The sequence below is a fragment of the Montipora capricornis genome, chromosome 10 (assembly GCF_036669925.1).
Source record: "Montipora capricornis isolate CH-2021 chromosome 10, ASM3666992v2, whole genome shotgun sequence".
NCBI lineage: Eukaryota > Metazoa > Cnidaria > Anthozoa > Scleractinia > Acroporidae > Montipora > Montipora capricornis.
Window position 1 is genome coordinate 45,947,781 of NC_090892.1, and position 19,566 is coordinate 45,967,346.

At 39.1% G+C, this 19,566-nt stretch overlaps 1 protein-coding gene across 1 annotated transcript in view; it reads left to right on the forward strand.

Annotated features, from left to right (window-relative positions):
• LOC138018596 (ribosome biogenesis protein bop1-like) overlaps positions 1 to 19,566 on the forward strand; it is a 28,984-nt gene that overhangs the window by 7,813 nt on the left and 1,605 nt on the right. Inside the window, exons 4-24 of the mRNA XM_068865289.1 lie at positions 612 to 722; positions 1,190 to 1,230; positions 1,685 to 1,802; positions 2,439 to 2,540; positions 3,494 to 3,601; positions 5,212 to 5,263; positions 8,652 to 8,704; positions 8,820 to 8,878; positions 9,278 to 9,380; positions 9,817 to 9,897; positions 10,355 to 10,424; positions 11,145 to 11,277; positions 11,982 to 12,085; positions 13,123 to 13,211; positions 14,031 to 14,091; positions 14,179 to 14,228; positions 14,394 to 14,468; positions 15,339 to 15,441; positions 16,709 to 16,793; positions 17,147 to 17,254; positions 19,119 to 19,189. Coding sequence (XP_068721390.1) covers positions 612 to 722; positions 1,190 to 1,230; positions 1,685 to 1,802; positions 2,439 to 2,540; positions 3,494 to 3,601; positions 5,212 to 5,263; positions 8,652 to 8,704; positions 8,820 to 8,878; positions 9,278 to 9,380; positions 9,817 to 9,897; positions 10,355 to 10,424; positions 11,145 to 11,277; positions 11,982 to 12,085; positions 13,123 to 13,211; positions 14,031 to 14,091; positions 14,179 to 14,228; positions 14,394 to 14,468; positions 15,339 to 15,441; positions 16,709 to 16,793; positions 17,147 to 17,254; positions 19,119 to 19,189 — 1,777 coding nt within the window. The remainder of the gene's footprint in view (positions 1 to 611; positions 723 to 1,189; positions 1,231 to 1,684; positions 1,803 to 2,438; positions 2,541 to 3,493; positions 3,602 to 5,211; positions 5,264 to 8,651; positions 8,705 to 8,819; positions 8,879 to 9,277; positions 9,381 to 9,816; positions 9,898 to 10,354; positions 10,425 to 11,144; positions 11,278 to 11,981; positions 12,086 to 13,122; positions 13,212 to 14,030; positions 14,092 to 14,178; positions 14,229 to 14,393; positions 14,469 to 15,338; positions 15,442 to 16,708; positions 16,794 to 17,146; positions 17,255 to 19,118; positions 19,190 to 19,566) is intronic.

Sequence of the window (19,566 nt, forward strand, 5' to 3'; positions counted from 1 at the left end):
ACATGTATGAAAGACTTTCATGAAAGTGTGACTACTGCACGACTTCTGCAGTACAAAAACGCAGCTGGGCCTTCATCTTTACAAATAACCAACAGTACAAACAATAAATTTCAATGTACAACATCACAGAGTATTTTGTACAAAAAATTTGGACAATATAATTTAGCATCATGATGACAAAACTACATGTAGTGGACATGTACAATATATTTTCAGGACAAAAGAGAGTTCTAAATGATCGTCACACTTACTTGGACAATTCAAGTGAAAATATTATTTTTCTAGCTCTCATGTTATTTTTCAAATTATTTTTTTTCCAAGTTCAAAACTTTTCAAACTAGTTCAATTTTGATTTTCCTTTTAGGTTGTGATAGTGAGTATTAGATAAAGAAAAATCCAAATCAAACTGGTTAAAAAAAATTAAAGCACAGAAAAAATGAAATACAACATTACATACATGTACACACCTGAAAAATTTAGTTGGCAAAAAAAAATTTACATTTCTTTCAAATGTTTAGGAGTTGTGCTTCACTACAGGTACAACAGCAGTACATTAATTTTAGTTTCACTTTAATTTTGACTTGTTTGATTTTTCTCCTATGTAATATTAGGATGCTCGAAACACAGTTGGAAACATCCCTATAGAGTGGTATAATGATTATCCTCACATAGGATACAACTTGGATGGAAAAAGAATACTTAAGCCTGCTACTGCAGATGAGGTTAGTGTACAAAAAAATTAGGACAGTCAGCTCCCATATCGAATACCTCACCCAAATGGCAAAAAAAACCCATGCAACTCTGCCTTGAGCCCCCACTCTAGGGTCCCATAAACAGATTAGATGCATGAAAGGAAAAAACAAAAAGGATGGGCTAGGTTGGGAATGCTTGAAAAAACTGTGGGAAAACTGCTCAGGACTGCTGGAAAAAAAAAATTACTAGAGATGCAACAATCCACTTGAGCCTGCACTTGTTAGATAGATTGACTGTTGATCAGAAGAACTTTATCATTATATTATTTTTATTTTAGTTAAATTGTCATTTAATGAATTGATGACACTTAACTGAACCGGTTATACATGTAGTGCTCTATAGTACGTGTTTGAATGTATGTATGTGAGCTACATGTGTTCAATCTCTTCATTAATATTGTTTACTAACCTATACCAATGAAAACATTTGTTTTCAGCTGGATCAGTTCTTATCCAAAATGGATGATCCTAACTACTGGTAAGATCATTTTAAAACTGGAATTTGGCTACATGTGTGTGAAGATTGACTTTGAGGCAATAATAATACAGTACATTACTGACCTTACTACAGTATACATACTATAATTATACTGTATGTCACCATACCGTATTAAAAAGTAAAAGTAAAGTAAAGTAACCATATTTAACGTCGATAACTCGCAACAGTAATTCAACTGACAAACCTGAGGTCGACGGTGCACTCATTTTACTCCCCCCTCTCCATCAGTGCTCTGTTTTACGGGTATTCAAAGCTACTTAGCTACACGGAAAGGAAAGAAGTCGAAACAAGGATGCAAGATCCGGGAATCGAACTCAGGACCTCTTGCACCAAGGCCGCCCATTAACCGAGTGTGCCATCCTTGCTCCTTTGTCTTTGTCTTTGGAACAATGAGAAGTTACTTTTAAATTAATAGAAGTTGTCATCTTTACAGGAGAACAGTCAGAGACAAAGCAACAATGAGAGAAGTCATTCTGTCCAATGAGGAGCTGGATATAATTAACAGGCTTCAAAATTGTCAGTTCCCAAGTACTGGCTATGATCCTTACGAGGTTAGATACACAAATCCTCATGAGGAAACTGTAGCAAATTGGTAATGTTGTGCAGGATTTTTTTTAACAGTGAGAGGGACTTGTTAATAATTATTATTAGTTTTTAATTATCTGCGTGCAAAATTGCTTTAAAACAGCTTTTCATTTCCAAAGTAATTTGATCATCCTACAGTGTAACTTGTCCATTGCTGTGACATGTGCATGTACATTATTGCGTACAAAAAAAAAAATAATGTAGGTAGACCATTCCAAAAGATAATACAGTGTCCCGTATGATTCTTGCCAAAGAATCTCTCGAGGGTGACTGCCAATCCAACAATAAGTAGGTTGCACACTTATTATCAGTTATACATGTACATTGTAAATTAATTGATGTGAGGGTGGTTTTCTTCAATGATATTTATTGTTGACATTAGTGTTGTTGTTGAGAATGTAATGGTGTATTGTCTCCCTTAAAGTGGTTGTGGTTCCTTACAAGAGGTTCTATTAAAATGAATTTTTCTTGAACTCTAAGTAGCTACATGTATTTTTGGTCATGTATTATTAGAAGGTGTCTTAAACTTCAAGAGGCAAAAAAGGCAAGCTGGTTCAATTAATCCTGTAATTCAAATGCTTTTTTTTTCCTTCATACTCTAGCCATATGTGGATTTCTTCACCGGTGAAAAGATGATTCACCCAGTAGGCAATGTTCCTGAACCCAAGTCTCGTCACATCCCATCCAAGTGGGAACATAAAAAGGTAAGGCTTTTGGCAAGAATATAATTTTTTTTGTCAGGAATTATTGTTTAAAGTACATACTGCCATCTTTCCTGCTAGCAGAGGCCTCTTTTCTTAAAGTGCCCCAGTAACCCCAAAATATTTTTTTCGCTGAAATGAATCTTTGCACCAGTTCGAGACGCATTGCGGCCACTTTTTGCTTTTTCTAACAAATCCTGCCATTTTATAGGCTTTGTAAGTTGCGAAAATTCAAGCATCTTTTGTTCACGACCGAGTCAGAAGGGGAGTGGGTCTATTCCTGATTTGATGTCACAAATGAATCTACTTTGCATGCATCTTTACAATGAGTTAATGTAATGTAGATCAGTTTGTGATGTCAAATCAGGAATAGACCCACTCCCCTTCTGACTTGGTCGTGAACAAAAGATGCTTCGATTTTCGCAACTTTCGAAGCGTATAAAATGGCAGGATTTGTTAGAAAAATGAAAAATGGCCGCAATGCTTTTCGAACAGATGCAAAGATTCATTTTAGCGAAAAAAATATTCATTTAATTAAATTTCATTTAATTTCACTGTTGTGCTTTAGTGAGATGGTAGAGTGTGGCCACTCAGTACTGCCACATACATTGTATTCTCAATAATGTTAGCGTTAACCCAAGGCAGAGGGCAACCCAGCAAAATTCATACAATCCATACTGTACATTCTAACTTTGTCATAAGACAATAAAGGAAAAATCACCAAATGCAACAAATACTAAAAGTGAAAAACTGAAAATTCTACTCTCTCTCTCTACATTAATAATAATAATAATAATAATAATAATAATAATAATTATAATAACAATAATACTTATTATTATTATTATTATTATTATTAATGATGTAGAGGGAGAGTTTATTATTATTATTATTATTATTATTATTATTATTATTATTATTATTATTCTGATGGTTGATCTTTCTGTGTGAAATAGATTATGAAGATTGTCAGAGCCATCAGAAATGGCTGGATAAAGCCAAAGAAAGATGTTAAGTCTGATAAGCCAAGATATTACCTTATCTGGGATAAAGAAGATGTCCAGGTTTGTATCCTACTCAGAGCTGAGTTAATGGAACTTAAAATGAGGGAGTTGGGTTAATAATAATAACAACAACTTTACCGTAAGTGTCAAGGTTATTTAGCAAAGCGTGAGTGCTCTACTAACCGGAGTACCAGAGGGAAACCTCTTTAAGCAGAGTAGAGAACCAACAAACTCAATCCACATAATTATGGTGTTTAATCCCGGTATAGATCTTGGGCCACATTGGTGGAAGGCGAGTGCTCTCACCACTCGCCAGCCCTGCTCCCAAAAAGAGTCATCATCATCAATGCAAGAGGTTGTCAACTGTAACCCATGGCTGTCTAATCTTTTTTCTAGTGGCCTGTTTGATTATGGTATCTTGTATGGAAAAGGAAATAGGAGGGAAGGGCAATTACAGCTGTATGAAAGCTGGATCTGTTGAGAGAACAGTGAAAATGTCACATCGTACCATGGAAAAGTAAATTATTATTAGCTTGATCCATACAAGTTCTGCTTACATTTGCTATCAAGGGGAACTTTTTGCTAATCATAATAACAGTAAATAAAATTATTGTCATTTTGTGTAGACTTGTTGTTCTGTCAAGTCATGGCAAAAAAGAAATCACCAGACCCTAACTTGTTTTGGGTTTTTCAAAAAAATTGAAATTATGCAATACAGGGTCATGAAAGTACAAGTATTAGAGAGCTGAAGGACGAGACATTTTTGTCAAATCAGAGGCCCAATAGCCAAGGAGAAACTGGGTCAAGAGTGGGGTCCGTGAAGTGACTTGTTTGCATTAATTAAGCCTGTCATGTCAGTGATTTTGAGGTATCACTAGCTTTACAGCAGTTTTTAATTCTTTCTTCATACTGAATCTTTAATATGAAAGACTAGAGATACATGTACGGTGTGGCTTTTCAGAGCTATGATCAAGGATTGATTTCAGACCTGATGAACGCATTGTTTTATTGGAAGCGAACACACCTTGTTCCAAAATGGCCACCATTTGCCTTGGCATTGCCAGCACATTAAAATTGAAGACCACAGAAAAAAAAATAGCACATACACATTCAAAAGGAGGATATCTCAAGGATAGCAAAATTTGTTTCCTTTTTGAAAGATAGTTAATTAATGTCTTTCAAAAAGGCCTTGCTCTTAAGTCTTGGCAGCTGCAGCACTGTCATGTGTACAACTGATAAAGGAAAGTTTCCTTGATCAATAGTAGGAAATAGAAAGTTCGTTGTCCTGATCAGTATATGCAGAAAAACAACAAAAATCAATCGAAGCAGAGAGTTAGGAATGTGCATAAAATGAACTTACATGTACATTGGAGCTTTTCATCACGAATGGCAAATACCCACCTTTGACAGTTGTAACTTGACGTTTGTGATGCATGACATACCGGTAGTCTTCTTTGAAAAATCACTTCCAGACAAAGTTCATGTTGACAAAAACATCTTGTAAGGATGAGGGTTAAGCTCTACATGACCTGAAACTTATAAATTACTAGAAGTGTCTTTCACCATTAATTTTATTGCTGAAAAATTGGCTAGAATTTATCAGAATATAAGTATTAAAGACAGGAGATATTGTGGGAAAACCCATTAATAAGTTGATTTTTTTTTTGCAGCTCACTTTGCGACAAAAAATGCACATCCCTGCACCTAAAATGAAACTACCAGGTATAACCATGTGGATTGAAATCTTCTTCTTCTTCTTCTTCTTATTATTATTATTATTATTAGCAGCAGCAGCAGCAGCAGCAGCAGAGCACCACGCTCCAAAGGCACGCACACAGAGCACCATGGGTAAAAAAATATGGTAACCCATCTGTGTGACAAAATTGGTTTTGGTCACCGTAAGACCATACATTCAGCGCTCCATATAATGCCAATGTGACCTATCTTACATGACCATATCACGGGCTCAAGTTAAGAGCTCATCAAGGTGGTGAAGGCGGCCATACTCCAGCTTATTTACAGCATACATCTTTGACATTGGACATCCATGTTATGGTCAATTGACAGGTGACTGAGGGGGTTGAGGACTGTCAAGGATAAAACTGCAAATTTGGAGGAGTGGAGAAAACCAAAGTACGTGTAGGCAAGGGTGGAGGCAGCCCAGAACATAACATGATCTTGGTTGGAAAAGGAGAGGGATGTAAAAAACAGTCTGTAATAGGAATGTGCGAGGGACCTGTTGATCCAGTGTATGCTTTATCCCATGCAGGACATGCTGCAACAGCAGGTAGCCAACCAATTGATCTGGAAGGTCAAGACGAAAGTGCATTGAGCAAACAGCAAACAAACAAACAAACCCTGATAGGAGATGAATAAAGCGAGGAGGAGAGATGGGTAGCAAACAGACAAAGGGTCCACCCACCAGCAGGACACGTAGAACCAACTCTGGCCCACAAGGCCTTCCCAGGCTGGCAAGTTAAGCTTTTCCACAAGGGAGGTGGGATGACTGCAGGCTGGCAGTCAGCATTTGGGTCCAGGTGACTAAAGGCTGGCTAATTAAAATGAGACAGGGCATCAGGGAAACAGCAAAGTGCTGAGAAGTTAATTTGGAATGGAACCCCAGCAGCTGCCACCAGAAGTGAGCAGATGAAATGCACAATATTGAGGGACATAGAGGTACGAGAGTTTGAAATGTATGCCACACTGGAAAACTACAACCCACCCAAACCAGGAGGAACCCCAGATATGGGCTGAGACCACTACTGGAAAGAGTTCACTGCTCCCAACAATCAAGGACACACCAGAGCAGACTGACCATACAGTAAACAAAGGCACAACCAAGCTAAACCACCTCAGCAGCACAATGAGGGCAATTGATAAGAGACTGCAGTTGTCCTTTGGTACTCCACTGAAGAAACATCTTGTCAATTGGCAAATTGACAGAATCAAGTTCAAAGCCACTGAGCTGAAAACACATTGGGCAAACCCCAGACTGAAAGGGAGGGCCAGGTCCATACAACACCCCAACTGCCATTTCATGCCTAGACGGCATCATTCACAGGGGTGAGTGGTAATGTTGCAACATGCAGACCCAATACCAAGCTTGGCCATCAGGGCCCCAAACCAAATTTGCAGAGCATCCCAACGACGCTGTCAACTTGTATATCTTGAAGTGGGTTATATGCCCCAGGTCGATTCCCCAACAAATGCAAGCACCAGTAGGAGATGATGTGTCCAGAACAAAATGCCACCTACCAGATTGATTACCTTCAGAAATCAAACAATGATCTCAGGACATTAGTAGTGGATGCCTTGTTTTCTCTCAAAGAATGCAGAGAAGCAATGGGGTTGAAGCCCAAACAAAACCCTGTGAAAGACCTGGAAGGACCCCAGACACTGAGGCCTGGTCAAGGTGGAGCTGAAGACCAAGGGCAAACCCGCCAACACCAAGGACACCGGTGGAAAAGCCCTCACAAACTGCAAGAGAAAGTGGGAGGGAAAATGAACCCCCAACAAAACAACCAGCCCCACTTTAAATTCTTAATAAAAATCATATGGAAAAGCCAACAAGAAGAATGACAACCCAGTGGCAATAAAGCAATCATTGTGTATCAAGAGCAGCAAACATGCTTCAGCAAAAAGCAAAGCCAAAGCCATGCAACCGTCCATAATAACAAAAAATCACACAAGAAGAACATAATTGCAGAGGTGGCATAAATTGAGCAACCTTTATGACATTTTCTCTTCTTGCTCTTGGGTCTGGGGGATCTGGTTGAAGTTGGAAGAAGAAACAGATGCAAAGTGGCATGTGTGAGAGGGCGCCATGCAAAAACTGTTATTCCAAGAGTTGCATACCACTGCAGGGGAACTCCAACTTAATTCCGTGAAGGAACGTAAAACACTAGTGCCACCGGCTTGAAAGTTAAACAACTGAACATTGATACTGGACCAATCTGCAAGTGTAGTGGTGGCTGCATGTTCGCAAAATGCTGTATCTTAAGCCAGCCAGGTATTGCCTTGGAATTGGTGGAATATGTAAGATCAAAAGTTTATGAAGAGTTAAATCATGCCATCTTGAAGGAAAATGAGTTAAGAGCATAAATTAAATAAAAAAATTGAAAAGGCTTTCGACCAGGGAATGATATACGGTAGATCTTTAACTTTTTGCTTGTGATGCTTGGTAGAAGACATTAAGATAACTCTACTGTTGAAAAGAAACTGAGGCCCCGACTCACTTTCCCTCAAGTTGACGGAGAGAAGTTGGCGAAACTTTCCAGCAACAGTACGCAAAACTATCTTTCTATGGAACCAGTAAGAATCTAGGCCCAGCAATGTACGACTGCTGAAGGGACGGCAAGAAGGACAGGAACAATGAGTTGAGGAAAAAAGATGAAGCACATAGTATGAATGAGCCTGCTGGCAAACTGAGCGACAACATTGTTGGTGAGGCGAACATATTAACAAGAGAATGAACCAAAATAGGTCTACCTGCACCTTAGAAGCTGGTAGTTGTGCTGTGGAAGGGGCCACTGGCAAACTGGAGCACGGCAAAGAAGAATTGGACATAGCCAAAGGTGTAGTGGCCAGCAGGAATAAATTTGAGGTGCCCCGAGTCAAAATTTCATTGACAATGGAAGCAGTTAACAGTTAATTATTCTAGAGATAAACTGGGGTCTGAGTATGAACAGAGCATAATACTAGGTGAGCCTGCTGAAGGACAACTTGATGCAGAAAGCTCTGGACTGACGGGAGAAAGATCAGAGTTTGAGTTTTTCTGGATCGGTGACCATGCCAAAATAAGCCCTTCGCAAATGAAGTGCTTTCCTTTTTCATGAAATAAGTGTAGGAGCAAATGAAGAACCAGGTTTTCCAGAGACCGTGAAGAAGCGAGCAAGGAAAAAAGCAACTCAAACCAAAGCACTTGCCCATGCAAACCTCCCTGGAGACCCCAAATATTCCAGGCCGAACAGCTGGCTTATATTTAGCCTCATTTTAAAATTAAGTGTTCTTTCACAACAATTCCTGACATGTAAAAATAATTCAATATTGTGTTCTCAAGCACTTTTCTTTTCAGTTAGTCTAACCTTTTGCCACTCATGATTTGTTACAGGCCACGAAGAGTCATACAATCCTCCACCGGAGTACTTACCTACAGAGGATGAGGTAGGACTGACTTAGAAGGGAATAAAACCTGATATTGAAAGTGCTTTTTCTAATTAATATTAATTTTGACTAGATAATGGATTAAGAAGAACTGGATTGCTTTATTTCTTCACAGATAGCAGCCTGGGAAGCTATGGATCCTGAAGACAGAACACAGAAATTTCTACCGAAAAAGTTAGTAGGGTTCTGCTGTTTGCCAATTTGATGGACTAGTCTTTTGTCTCATTCAGTTAATGATACCACTGAACGAAGTTTATGTTGGGGATAATAATATTATTAAGGCATAATTATGTGACACTCTGCCGTTCATTAACCCAGCCAAATGTAAGGTCGCAGTAGGTTCTGTCAGAGCAAATCTAAAGGCGTTTTGTATTGTGATTGAGTCAAGTGACAGAGCTGCAAAGGACCCCATGTCTTTTTGTTGGCCTTTTTAGCGAGGATAGTAATAGATGTTACATCATTGGCCAGCACATTGGGAAGCTTTATTGAATTTGTTGTGCATACAAAATAACATCAGCAACTGGAGAAGAAAACAGGACGATGTCCCAATAAGCTGTATTTGTTCATTTCTAGATATTCAAGCCTGCGTCTTGTTCCTGCTTACAACAAGTTTATCCAGGAAAGATTTGAGCGGTGTCTTGACTTGTATCTTTGTCCAAGACAGAGAAAGATGAGGGTGAGTGTAATAGCTAATGTGTTATTAAGGCTCAGTTTACAAGGAGAGAGGGTTACCCTAGTGGAAGGGTTACCCTAGGACTCAGATATTTCTTCTTTTTTTGAGCAATGTGTTGATAAGGCAGATAGGGTTAACCTGGTAATAGGGTAACCGTAGCAGGGTTGGGTTACCCACCCTCCTTGTAAACAGGACCTAACATTGGCAACTACCAGTACTGTTCTAGTGTGATTCTTATTACACACAACTTATACATAACCATAACTCTACCAAACTTGAAAGTAAAAATATTGAAATACTCCATTTACCCCAAAGCCCCTGAACTCTGCTGAGCAGTGTTGTGCCAGGGTAGAAAAAAATTACACTGTCCAAACCGTTGTAATTAGTGCTAAATTTAATATCAGGCTTAACAGTTGTTGATTTTCACTGTTGTATATAGGCCCGTATAAATCCTGAGGATCTTATACCCAAACTTCCGCGACCAAGAGATCTACAACCATTTCCTTCAACTGAATCCATTGTAAGTACAAGTAGTGTTGAGTGATTGATCCTAGAAACTTCATGCTGCATTGGTGGAAGAGTACACAAGAATATGTCAAATGACTCAGTTGATATTAAAAGGTCAAACTGCATCTGTGAAAAGATAAAATGGCTGAGGTTTTGAGTGTAGGCCCTTCGTCAGAGTGCATTCCTTCGTATTTTTGTGAAATACCAGCCAATTATATCAAGCAACAGAATGTGCATTATGTAGATCACATGATTGAAAGTGAGAGAGCAAACACTAATGATAATATTATTTTGAAGAAGATAAATACTGATAACTGCTCAAAATTTGGCTGCCATTAGTTTAAACAGCTTAACACAAAAACAATCAGTTAACATTCAGTTCTTTTATCTGCCCTGCCAGGCATACTCTGACAACTTTGCTCGATGTTAATACTGCATTGCTTAATTTTAAATTCATGGTTGATTTTTAGGTATACAAGGGTCATACTGGTGCAGTGAGATGTATTTCTGTTGATCCATCAGGACAATGGATGGCTTCAGGTTTATAACACATTTCTTGCACTCAACATTGGTGTAACAGACCTGGTTAAAATAATATGTTACTTGTAGATGTAGCCTGTGCAGCAAGTGTTCCCATTCCAGTGAAGATTTTCTGCATTGAGTGGGAAAGCAAACCCATCCTCCAAGCTTTGTTTTCACCCCAACTTTTGCACGGCTGGAAAGAAGGAAATCTTGGCTGGTACAGGAACGCAGACTACAGTAGGAGCAACATGATTGGGATTTTTGTATTTGTATTGACAATGGTGAACCACATTTACATGTAGGCAGGCAATAACTTTATTGTGAAGCCCACGTAGAGATTTGTGTCACATGGACCTAATTTAATGGCCTGGCTTCCACGTGTCTCCCATGCAGTATAGCCCAGTGGTGAAGCATCCGAAGCAGTTATCAAAAGCTCATAGATTCAACTCCTGCAAAGGATCACTCTATTATTTTTCAAATATCCACAAGTCAACAAAGAAAAACAAATTTCTTCTTGATTCCTGAATAGTTAATCTGACTTTTAAAATAAACGTGTGATAAAGTAGGTTAGTAATATTATTGTTCCGTAACCACTGTTTTACAGAAAGGTTATTCTGGATTTACAAGGGTTTTGTGTGTGAACACAATAACCATACGTTTTTCAGGCTCCCACCATGCACGAACATAACATAAAGAATAAATTTATTCACCAGCTTTTTTCCTTTGCTTATTTGTTAGGTGGTGATGATAAAGTTTTGAAGTTGTGGGAAGTTTGCACAGGACGTTGTCTCAAGACGTTGGAGTGTGGTGGTGCTGTGCACAGTATGGCATGGAACCCAAATTCTTCCCTTACTCTTCTTGCTGTAGCAGTGTAAGTTTTTTTTGTCATGTGGACAGCTGCTCCAGGCAATCAGATAGAGTCAAGCAGGGAAAATGCTGCATTAATCAAATATCTTACATTGCTACAAACGTTTGCTCTCCCACAATCTCAATTTCTTGAACTGCTCATGATGGTATATTGTGTCTTGTTAGTTGAATCACTCCTGTCTGTAGGAATTCTCCTCTTAGCAGGATTTGTGTGGGTTCTTTTGGGATATCATGTTGCGCAACCCATTGGCCAAAGATTTAACACCAGTCTGCTATGCATGATTGAAAGATTTTTCAGTCCATTTAAGGCAATGACACGTGGCCACTTTGTTTCAAAACAAATCAAAATTGACCTTTAAGGAAGTAGGGTGCATGGAACCCAGCTAACAGCTACATCGTTCTATCACAGAGAAAATGTGTCCAAATATTAGGGATTTATTTCACCGGATATATCGGAATGGCTATTTGTAACACCGAGTCTTTTAGGTTCAGTGCTTCAGTAAGCTGCCCGTTTTTTTGCGTGTTCGATATTTTTACCGATGAATTATGTTCTTCTTACGCATTTTAACATAACTGTGTCAAAACGAACACTCCTTTATCGGTCAATACGGACAGGATCTGTTTGGTTTTATCAGAGCTTTATTAACATGATTGCGTACTGGTTTCTTTCCCCGAGACAACAGAATTCGTTTTCTTTCTTTTTTTCAGTGAAGACAGAGCTGTAATTTTTAATCATCTGCTTGGTGATAAACTTCTGTGTGCAGCCACTGATGAACTTATTGAATCGTATTCTTCAGAAGATTCTTCCCAAGGTAACTATATGGATAAGGTAACGTTTTTGGAAAACTTGCCACCGTTTCTCTACGCCATTGAACTTGAACGTAAAAACTTGAGGCCAGTCAGTCTACGCAAAAAAAATACTTGGGAGGTCTGTGTTTAAACTAAGAAAAAACTAAAATTCGTCATTGTGTTTTCCTTAAAGCTCGAGATTTGGTCATTTTTTTCCAAATTTGCGGATAACGGGAAAGAAATGCGCTATAGCCTAAACGCCTTTTCTCTTGCACAAATCAGTTTAGTTGCACTCGTAGATAATTTAATTTATGTTATAGGTTGGTGTTCTCATTTATGTCTTTTTTGGAGATCTTAAAGCCACCCGGGACACCTTCAAGCAGTGCCAAAACCCTATTCTCATTACACAAATCAATTATTTTGGGTGTGTTGTAAATTTTTTGATGAGTTTTGGGTATATTCGGGACGAGATATTTTTTCTCAAAAGAGTGGTGAAATTGGGAGCAATAAGGCATACTCCAGATTTATTGTATTCTAAGAATTCGAATTTAAATTTTAAATTGGTATATGGACACCCAAACAGTCCCCTACCAACCTGGGGGGCAACTGTCGGTTTGTGTTCAAAAAAATAATTCTCTTTCTAGTTTTATCACTTCCTTAAACGTCTTAAAATTTCATTCAAATTCACGTCTACCTCTACCTGAAGGCCTTTAAGTAAGAAATCAAACGTTTTATTGTCACCACGACATTCAACTGTCATTTCAGTGAACCCTTGTGGGAGAATCATTTTGTATCTGTTATAGCCAAGGACTTTTCCTACAGTATTTCACATAATCGTATTTATACTGCTGGGTGATCTCGTTTTGTATAATTCGTAGTTGACGATTTAGACCACGATAAAATGTCAAATTTTACTTTTCACACCTCGAACAATAAGTAGCACTGAATAGCGTGTCGGTCTGCACCGAAAAAAGCAGGGGCACCCAAAAATTTGGTCCCCGTCGTAGATAAAGAGTATTGCGTAATAAAGAGTTGACTTCTTATCGCTTCTAATTTACAGCTGAGCCAAAGGATTCTGGAGTAGAATGGACGCAAGTCTCAGAAGAAAGGCACAAAGAAGGAGAGCGTTTAGCGATAAAACATAGCAAGGTAAAATCATAATTTTTAGAGATAATTTGAACACTTTTCCAGTTAGTTACAAAAAAATCAAGTGGGTCAGTGCGAGAAAAGCACTGTGATAATTGGCCATTTCTGAGTTCATGTCTTAGTTTTCATTCGTACGTAAAGTAGAACTAATTACCATTACAAAAACTTTCCACTTAGTTCGCTTTGAAGAGGAGGCTGACTTGAACTCGGAAATGTGTGTATTCAGTTGGCCAAATTGGAGAACAGTGGAGAATTAATAAATTCTTACTAACCGAGCGCGAGGGCCGTACTGGGGAATATTGGCCCGAGGTCGTGGCAGTATGGACCGAGCGCAGCGAGGTCCGTGCAAAAACGACCGAGGGCCAATATTCCCCTGTACGGCTCAAGCTAGTTCGGTTAGTAAGTAGTTTATTATATGGCTTTTTAATTACCTTTTGCTTTGTTTTTGCAAGCCCGTAATCGGCCCGTGGGCATTACGTGAGAATAATGCCCTACAATTCAGTCACAATTAGCCAATCAGAGCACGCGTTATATCGGCTACAAACACAAGCCATATAATAAGACAATTTATTATCTTCTTTTAACTGCATGCCTCGCGAAAGAGCACGCGCCTCACGTTTTGAAGCATTCATTTTGACTTACAGTGTACTAGCATCTTCTACTGTAAGTTGTTTTATAGTCAGTCGATGATTTTCAGATATTCGAGCGAAATGTAAACCTGTCTAAATACGGGGCAAGACGTGCAATCACAGGTTTAGATATGCGTGTTATTCATGATTCCTTTTTTGTTATCACTTTATCTTGATTATTTTTCTTCAACAGCCTATTTCACAGATCACGTGGCATGGAAAAGGCGACTACTTTGCGACTGTTGTACCCCAAGGTAATGTTTTTCCATAATTTCTCATTTGGATCATAAAAATTCCTAAAATAACGATTTTTTTGCGGTGAATCTTTGTTGTACCTGTAGGATGCAACAAATCCGTGTTTGTCCATCAGATGACCAAGCGTCGAAGCCAGGTAGGGTTTTTTTTTTTCGTCCATCAGGCTGTGCGTTTTTTTTCTTTAATTCACCCGTTCATTGGTAATCCTCCTGATGCAAGAAGTCGATGGGAAAAGAATCCGACTTTATCTCCTCTTTGTAGCTTTTGACGCGCTAAATGTAAATTTTTTTTTTGTCACCAGTGCCCATTCAAGAAAGCCAAAGGTCTCATCCAACGTGTGCTTTTTCACCCAACAAGACCATTCCTGTTTGTAGCTGTAAGTTTCTAGCTTTGGCTCTTTTGGTCGTCAGAACAGCTGAGTCACTCATTTATTTCCAAGGTTGTTTGACGAAAGTTTATTCAAACACTGTAGTGGAAGTCCAGCTCTTTTCGAGTGCCATGCACCTTAGAAATTAAGTCATGCGTAAAGTAAAGAAATTTCTATCACAAGCATTTGGCTCTTGAACTGGCTTTGAAAACGAGGCTGAAATGAACTTGGAAATGATCTTTTACTGATGGATACCAGACCCTCGGTTCCCCCAAGCAACGGTTACCACTTTGTGCTCCCTACACTGACGCATGCATCATTCTTGATTTCATTCTGAAGTTATATGTATTAAGGCGATGGTATTACGCCTCTCCCCATTCAACGAAGGCCATGTTCAAATCTTGGACTAACAACGACAGTATGAATAGGGTTAAGAGAGAGTGCATGTTTTAGATCTCTAGATTAAATTTATGTTTCTTTCGTTCCCAAGAAATTTGCGTCTGGTTTTAGGATGAGAATGTAAGAGAGAGAGTATCACGGTATTGCGCATGTTCTAGCCGAAGCGAATGTCATCGCAAATTTGTAAAAATTTCTTCATTTTGAAACAATCACTAATGAGCTCAGGGCTGAGCGAAATTTTCACGCGTAGGTGTAAATTTCCGGCATGAATTATAACGTCGCTTCCGATTGGCTTATAAACGGTGACATTCGCTACGGCTAGAACATGCGCTATACCGTGATACTCTCCCTTCAAATTTTTGCGTTTAAAGAAATTGCATCAGGTTTGAACGTGATTATGTTAAATCTCTGAATAAAAAAAATATATATATTGAGCTAAAATTCTTTTAGGTTTACTTATTGCGGTGTATATTATTTTAGACTCAACGTTTTATTCGAGTTTACAATCTTACTAAGCAAGAACTCACAAAGAAACTTGTTTCAAATGTGAAGTGGATTTCCAGCATGGCTGTTCATCCCAAAGGTAAGTTAATACAATAGAAGCAGAGTTAAAAGAGACAATGCAGACCCACTTATTTTATGATCGGAGCTTTGGGAATTGACACGACTACGCAATTGCCGTGGGTCAACACTAATGACCATCCGTCAAACGGACAGTAAACATTTCCTTACAATTACACGACGCAATATCCCATCTTAATATGAGAAGCTTATAGCTGTAAAAAGAATGAAAACGGGCAGAATTAGAGCTTTAGTTCAACAGGAAATAGCGTTTCTAAGCAAAGCCGCGCTGATCTACAGTATTTAGGTTGAACCATTCTAATTCGTAATTCATCGACGTGCAGACTTTGAAAATCAAGATAGGCTAGATATGACCCATCAACCCGTTCCTCTTCAATGTTCAGCGGCAGAGGAAAACAAAACCGCAGCCTACAACCAGGCTCTCCAGTTTTTCCTGGCAGCGTAAATGATGAGTGGCGAAGAAGCGGCGTAGCTGTGAAGAGATTCGGGCCTCAAGGAGACCTTTCTCCACGCTGCCGCAGGAAAGCCTGCTGGTTGGCTACGATTTCGTTTTTACTTCCATAAATACCTTTTGCATAACGGATCAACCTGTCTCATTGATATTTGTCAGTTTCTGTTTTAACGGACCTCCATCTCTTGCTGCAAACATGACTGAAAGCAGGGAAAAAGAGAAAAATCATTGGCTGAAAGTTGAATTTCAGAGTCCACATTTTGTCAAAGGCGTCAAAGGAGTGACTCGCAATACGTTGATTTTAGCGATTTAGTGTCAAAAGTTACTTGCAATCGCCTTGACTGTGTATTTCTTAATGAAGGGGGTAGTTTCTAAAGAAACTGTGGTGCTGCGTCGGTGGGGAAGTAGTATACAAAAATTTGGTTTTATCAATGAAGTTGATAATGTAAATTGGCCACCGTACAGAGATTCTAAAAGCTTTTAGAATCTCTGTACGGTGACCAATTTACATTATCAACTCCGTTGATAAAACCAAAAATTTGTGTATTTCTTAGCTCGGTTATTGTCTGAAAACCTCCTATCATTTTTTCTCAGCCAATCAAGAGCAGACTTTTTCGTACGTGTTTTCACGCGTTTGGCGCCCTTTCCAGGCCTTTTCTTCTCGTCGTGATTGGTTAATTTGAGTTTTTGTCTCGGTTGTGATTGGCCAATCCATTACTTTGTTTTTAGCTTTATGGCAATCAATGAGAATATCGCAAGAATTATGGAGCACGCGCATTTCAACCGGGAATAAAACATCATTTGTGTTTCTTTTTAGGAGACAATCTGATTGTGGGAAGCTACGATCGTCGATTGTGTTGGTTTGATATGGACTTATCTACCACACCATACAAGACTTTAAGGTTGGTGACAACCGCCGTGGAAAATGCAGAGATGGTGTCGAAAGCCTTGATTTGTGTTGTCTTTTAAATTTAAAGCGAGTAGATTTGAAGTAAAAGGTGACCAATTCAACATAATGAGATTCACATTCTTAGTACATGCTTTACAACTGAGGTGTTTCCCTCTTCCTTACTCGAACCAGAACCCAAACAGTAACAAATGAAGGATTAAGCCCAAAGGGAATACGGGGTGGTGTTTATGCAGCCCACCATGCAATCTCATTTTTCGCCTGTAGTGGATATGTATGAACGTGTCTTCTCGTGAATAGCCACAAAGCTACGTGAGATTCACCGACTGTCGCTTGTAATCGTTTTAGGAGTCACAAGAAAGCTTTGCGGCAAGTATCGTTTCATCGTCATTATCCTCTTTTCGCATCCGCCAGTGATGATGGCACTGTCATCGTGTGTCATGGAAGAATTTTCAAGTGAGTAAGCTGTTAAAATATTTTATTGCCCTGGCAGGGATTTTGCTTAGAGGCAAAATCCCGAGGAGTCATCATTGTAGCTTTCCCTTATGTAGTTACAGTGATATAGTATTACATGTGTAGTGTGTATTAACAGGAAAAATCTCGACTTGAAAGCTGCAAGCGCGTACGGAATAATCGGGAAATGATGACGTTTTCACACCAAGTGCCCTCAAGTAAGTCTTGGGTAATGATGACGTAGAAGAGAATGCCCGAAGAACAAGAGATCACGTGAACATGATTTGTGGAAAAACATCTTGCCATATTTCATGGTGCTTCATATGTTTCTGAAGGATTATCGTACTTGTAGTAAAATGGCGTCATCATGCAAATGTTGTATTGACTAGTTCCTAAATGGCTTCATAGCTCAGAGGTAGAGCAGTGTGGAGGACATCAGACTTTCATGGGTTTGTGTCCCGTTTGAGCCTGGAGTATTTTCCAGCTCAGTTTTCTGTTGCTGTTTTAATTCAAGTTGACTTTTCATATCATCGCAGTTATGAACGCTACTTTAGCAGTGACAAAAGGAAAGCCTGAACGAAATTCGAACCCATGACCTCTGCGGTACCGGTCCAGTGCTCTACCAACTGGGATCTGGTCATTTCTCTGGAACTGGTCTTTTTTTCTTCAGGTTCTCCTTTCTTTACTGCAGCTAAAGTAGCGTTCATAACTGCAATGATCTCAAGACTTAACTTGTTACATTCCCTCGGTTCAAATGCATGTCTTTAATAAATTGTTTCTTCACTATTTTGATCCTTCCTTAACGGCGGTAATCTTTCCATTAGGTCGTTCCTATCTTCATTTTAAATTTATGGCTTCCATGCTTTCTGTATCATTCAGCATTCCAAATTGGTCATTAATTAATACAGAAGGTCATGACCTTGAAGCGAGAGAGTTGGAGTTTTTTAATTTAAAAATTCCCTTTGGATGAAATGTACCTCTTGCATTTTCCCGCGTGTGCAGCTTCGATCTTATTTTTGTGCATATTTGGGCATAACATTGGTGTCCTAAAATCCTCATCTTTGTTCCATGGAAAATAGTTGCACGTTACACGCTTCAAGGTAATGTCAAGGCTGTTGCCTAACAGGAGCCCGGTAGCCTGGGGCTCCCAAAGAATAACTCTGGGCGCCTTAATTTTTCACAGCAACACCTTTCACTTCATATGTTGGGCTCCTAAGTTCTCAGCGTTTAGCTCTGAGGGCCCCTTTAAAATTTTCTTAGGCAGCAGCCTTGTAATGTGCTTCTGTTAGTAACATAACAAAAATGTTGGCGGATTTGATGAATCATCTGGTTACTCCACAGAAAGGCGCACTTGAACTTTTTCCGATTATCCTTGAGTAAAGATCGAAAAAATTCATATCCGAGCTTCATTCCACGAAATCATCGAGGCGAAGCTTGTCGTGATGGAAATGGGAGTAACATGACATGTGCGTAAGGCACAAGAATCCGTCATCCCTCTATTTACGGAGAAGTTTGTATCGATATCCTGCTGGCCCCGCTGGCCCGAAGAATGGTCAGCGCTAACCAGCGTTAAATGCCATGGAAACCTATAGGTTTTGATACCTCTTAACCAACGGTTAGCGCTAACCAGGCTTCGAGCAACCGGCCCCAGAAGATCAGGCCAAAAGCAGCCGCATCTTCAGTATCTGCAATAGCGGCTCAAATTTTGGAATGTTTTTTTTTTCAGTCCGTTTTGTGAACGCAGACCTTAAAATCTGGGTACGCATGCGAGTCAGTTAGCCGAAGTTCCAACGCTGCCCTTTTACCATATGTAGTTAATAATCATGTACTAACTGAACGAGTTTGGGTTTTTGTCATTTTTTTGCAGTGATTTGTTGCAAAATCCATTGATAGTTCCGGTTAAAATTCTCAAAGGTCACGAGGTGCAAGGTGAACTTGGTATGTAGAGCTAGATACCCAAACAAAAGAAAGTAACTAGGGGCGTACATATCTTCATCTCTTGGGTTTGTGTACCAACGCAAGAGACAACTAAGAAACTCGCAATTTCTTGAACTCGTGAAACCCTTTTTTTAACGTTATGAGCCTATGTCAACAATTAAAAATATCCAAATATGTAACTTTGTTGAAGAGTAAGTACAGGAGACGGATGAAAATGTTCTTCGATATTGTGCAAGAAGATACAGAACCAATGACGTGTTCACAACGCACATCACGCAAAAACTTTCACACTTTCCAGAAAAACGTTTTTCTTGGCATTAAATTTTGTTTGCCTAACGAGTTGGATAATTAAATAATTAGATAGTATGGAGAATATT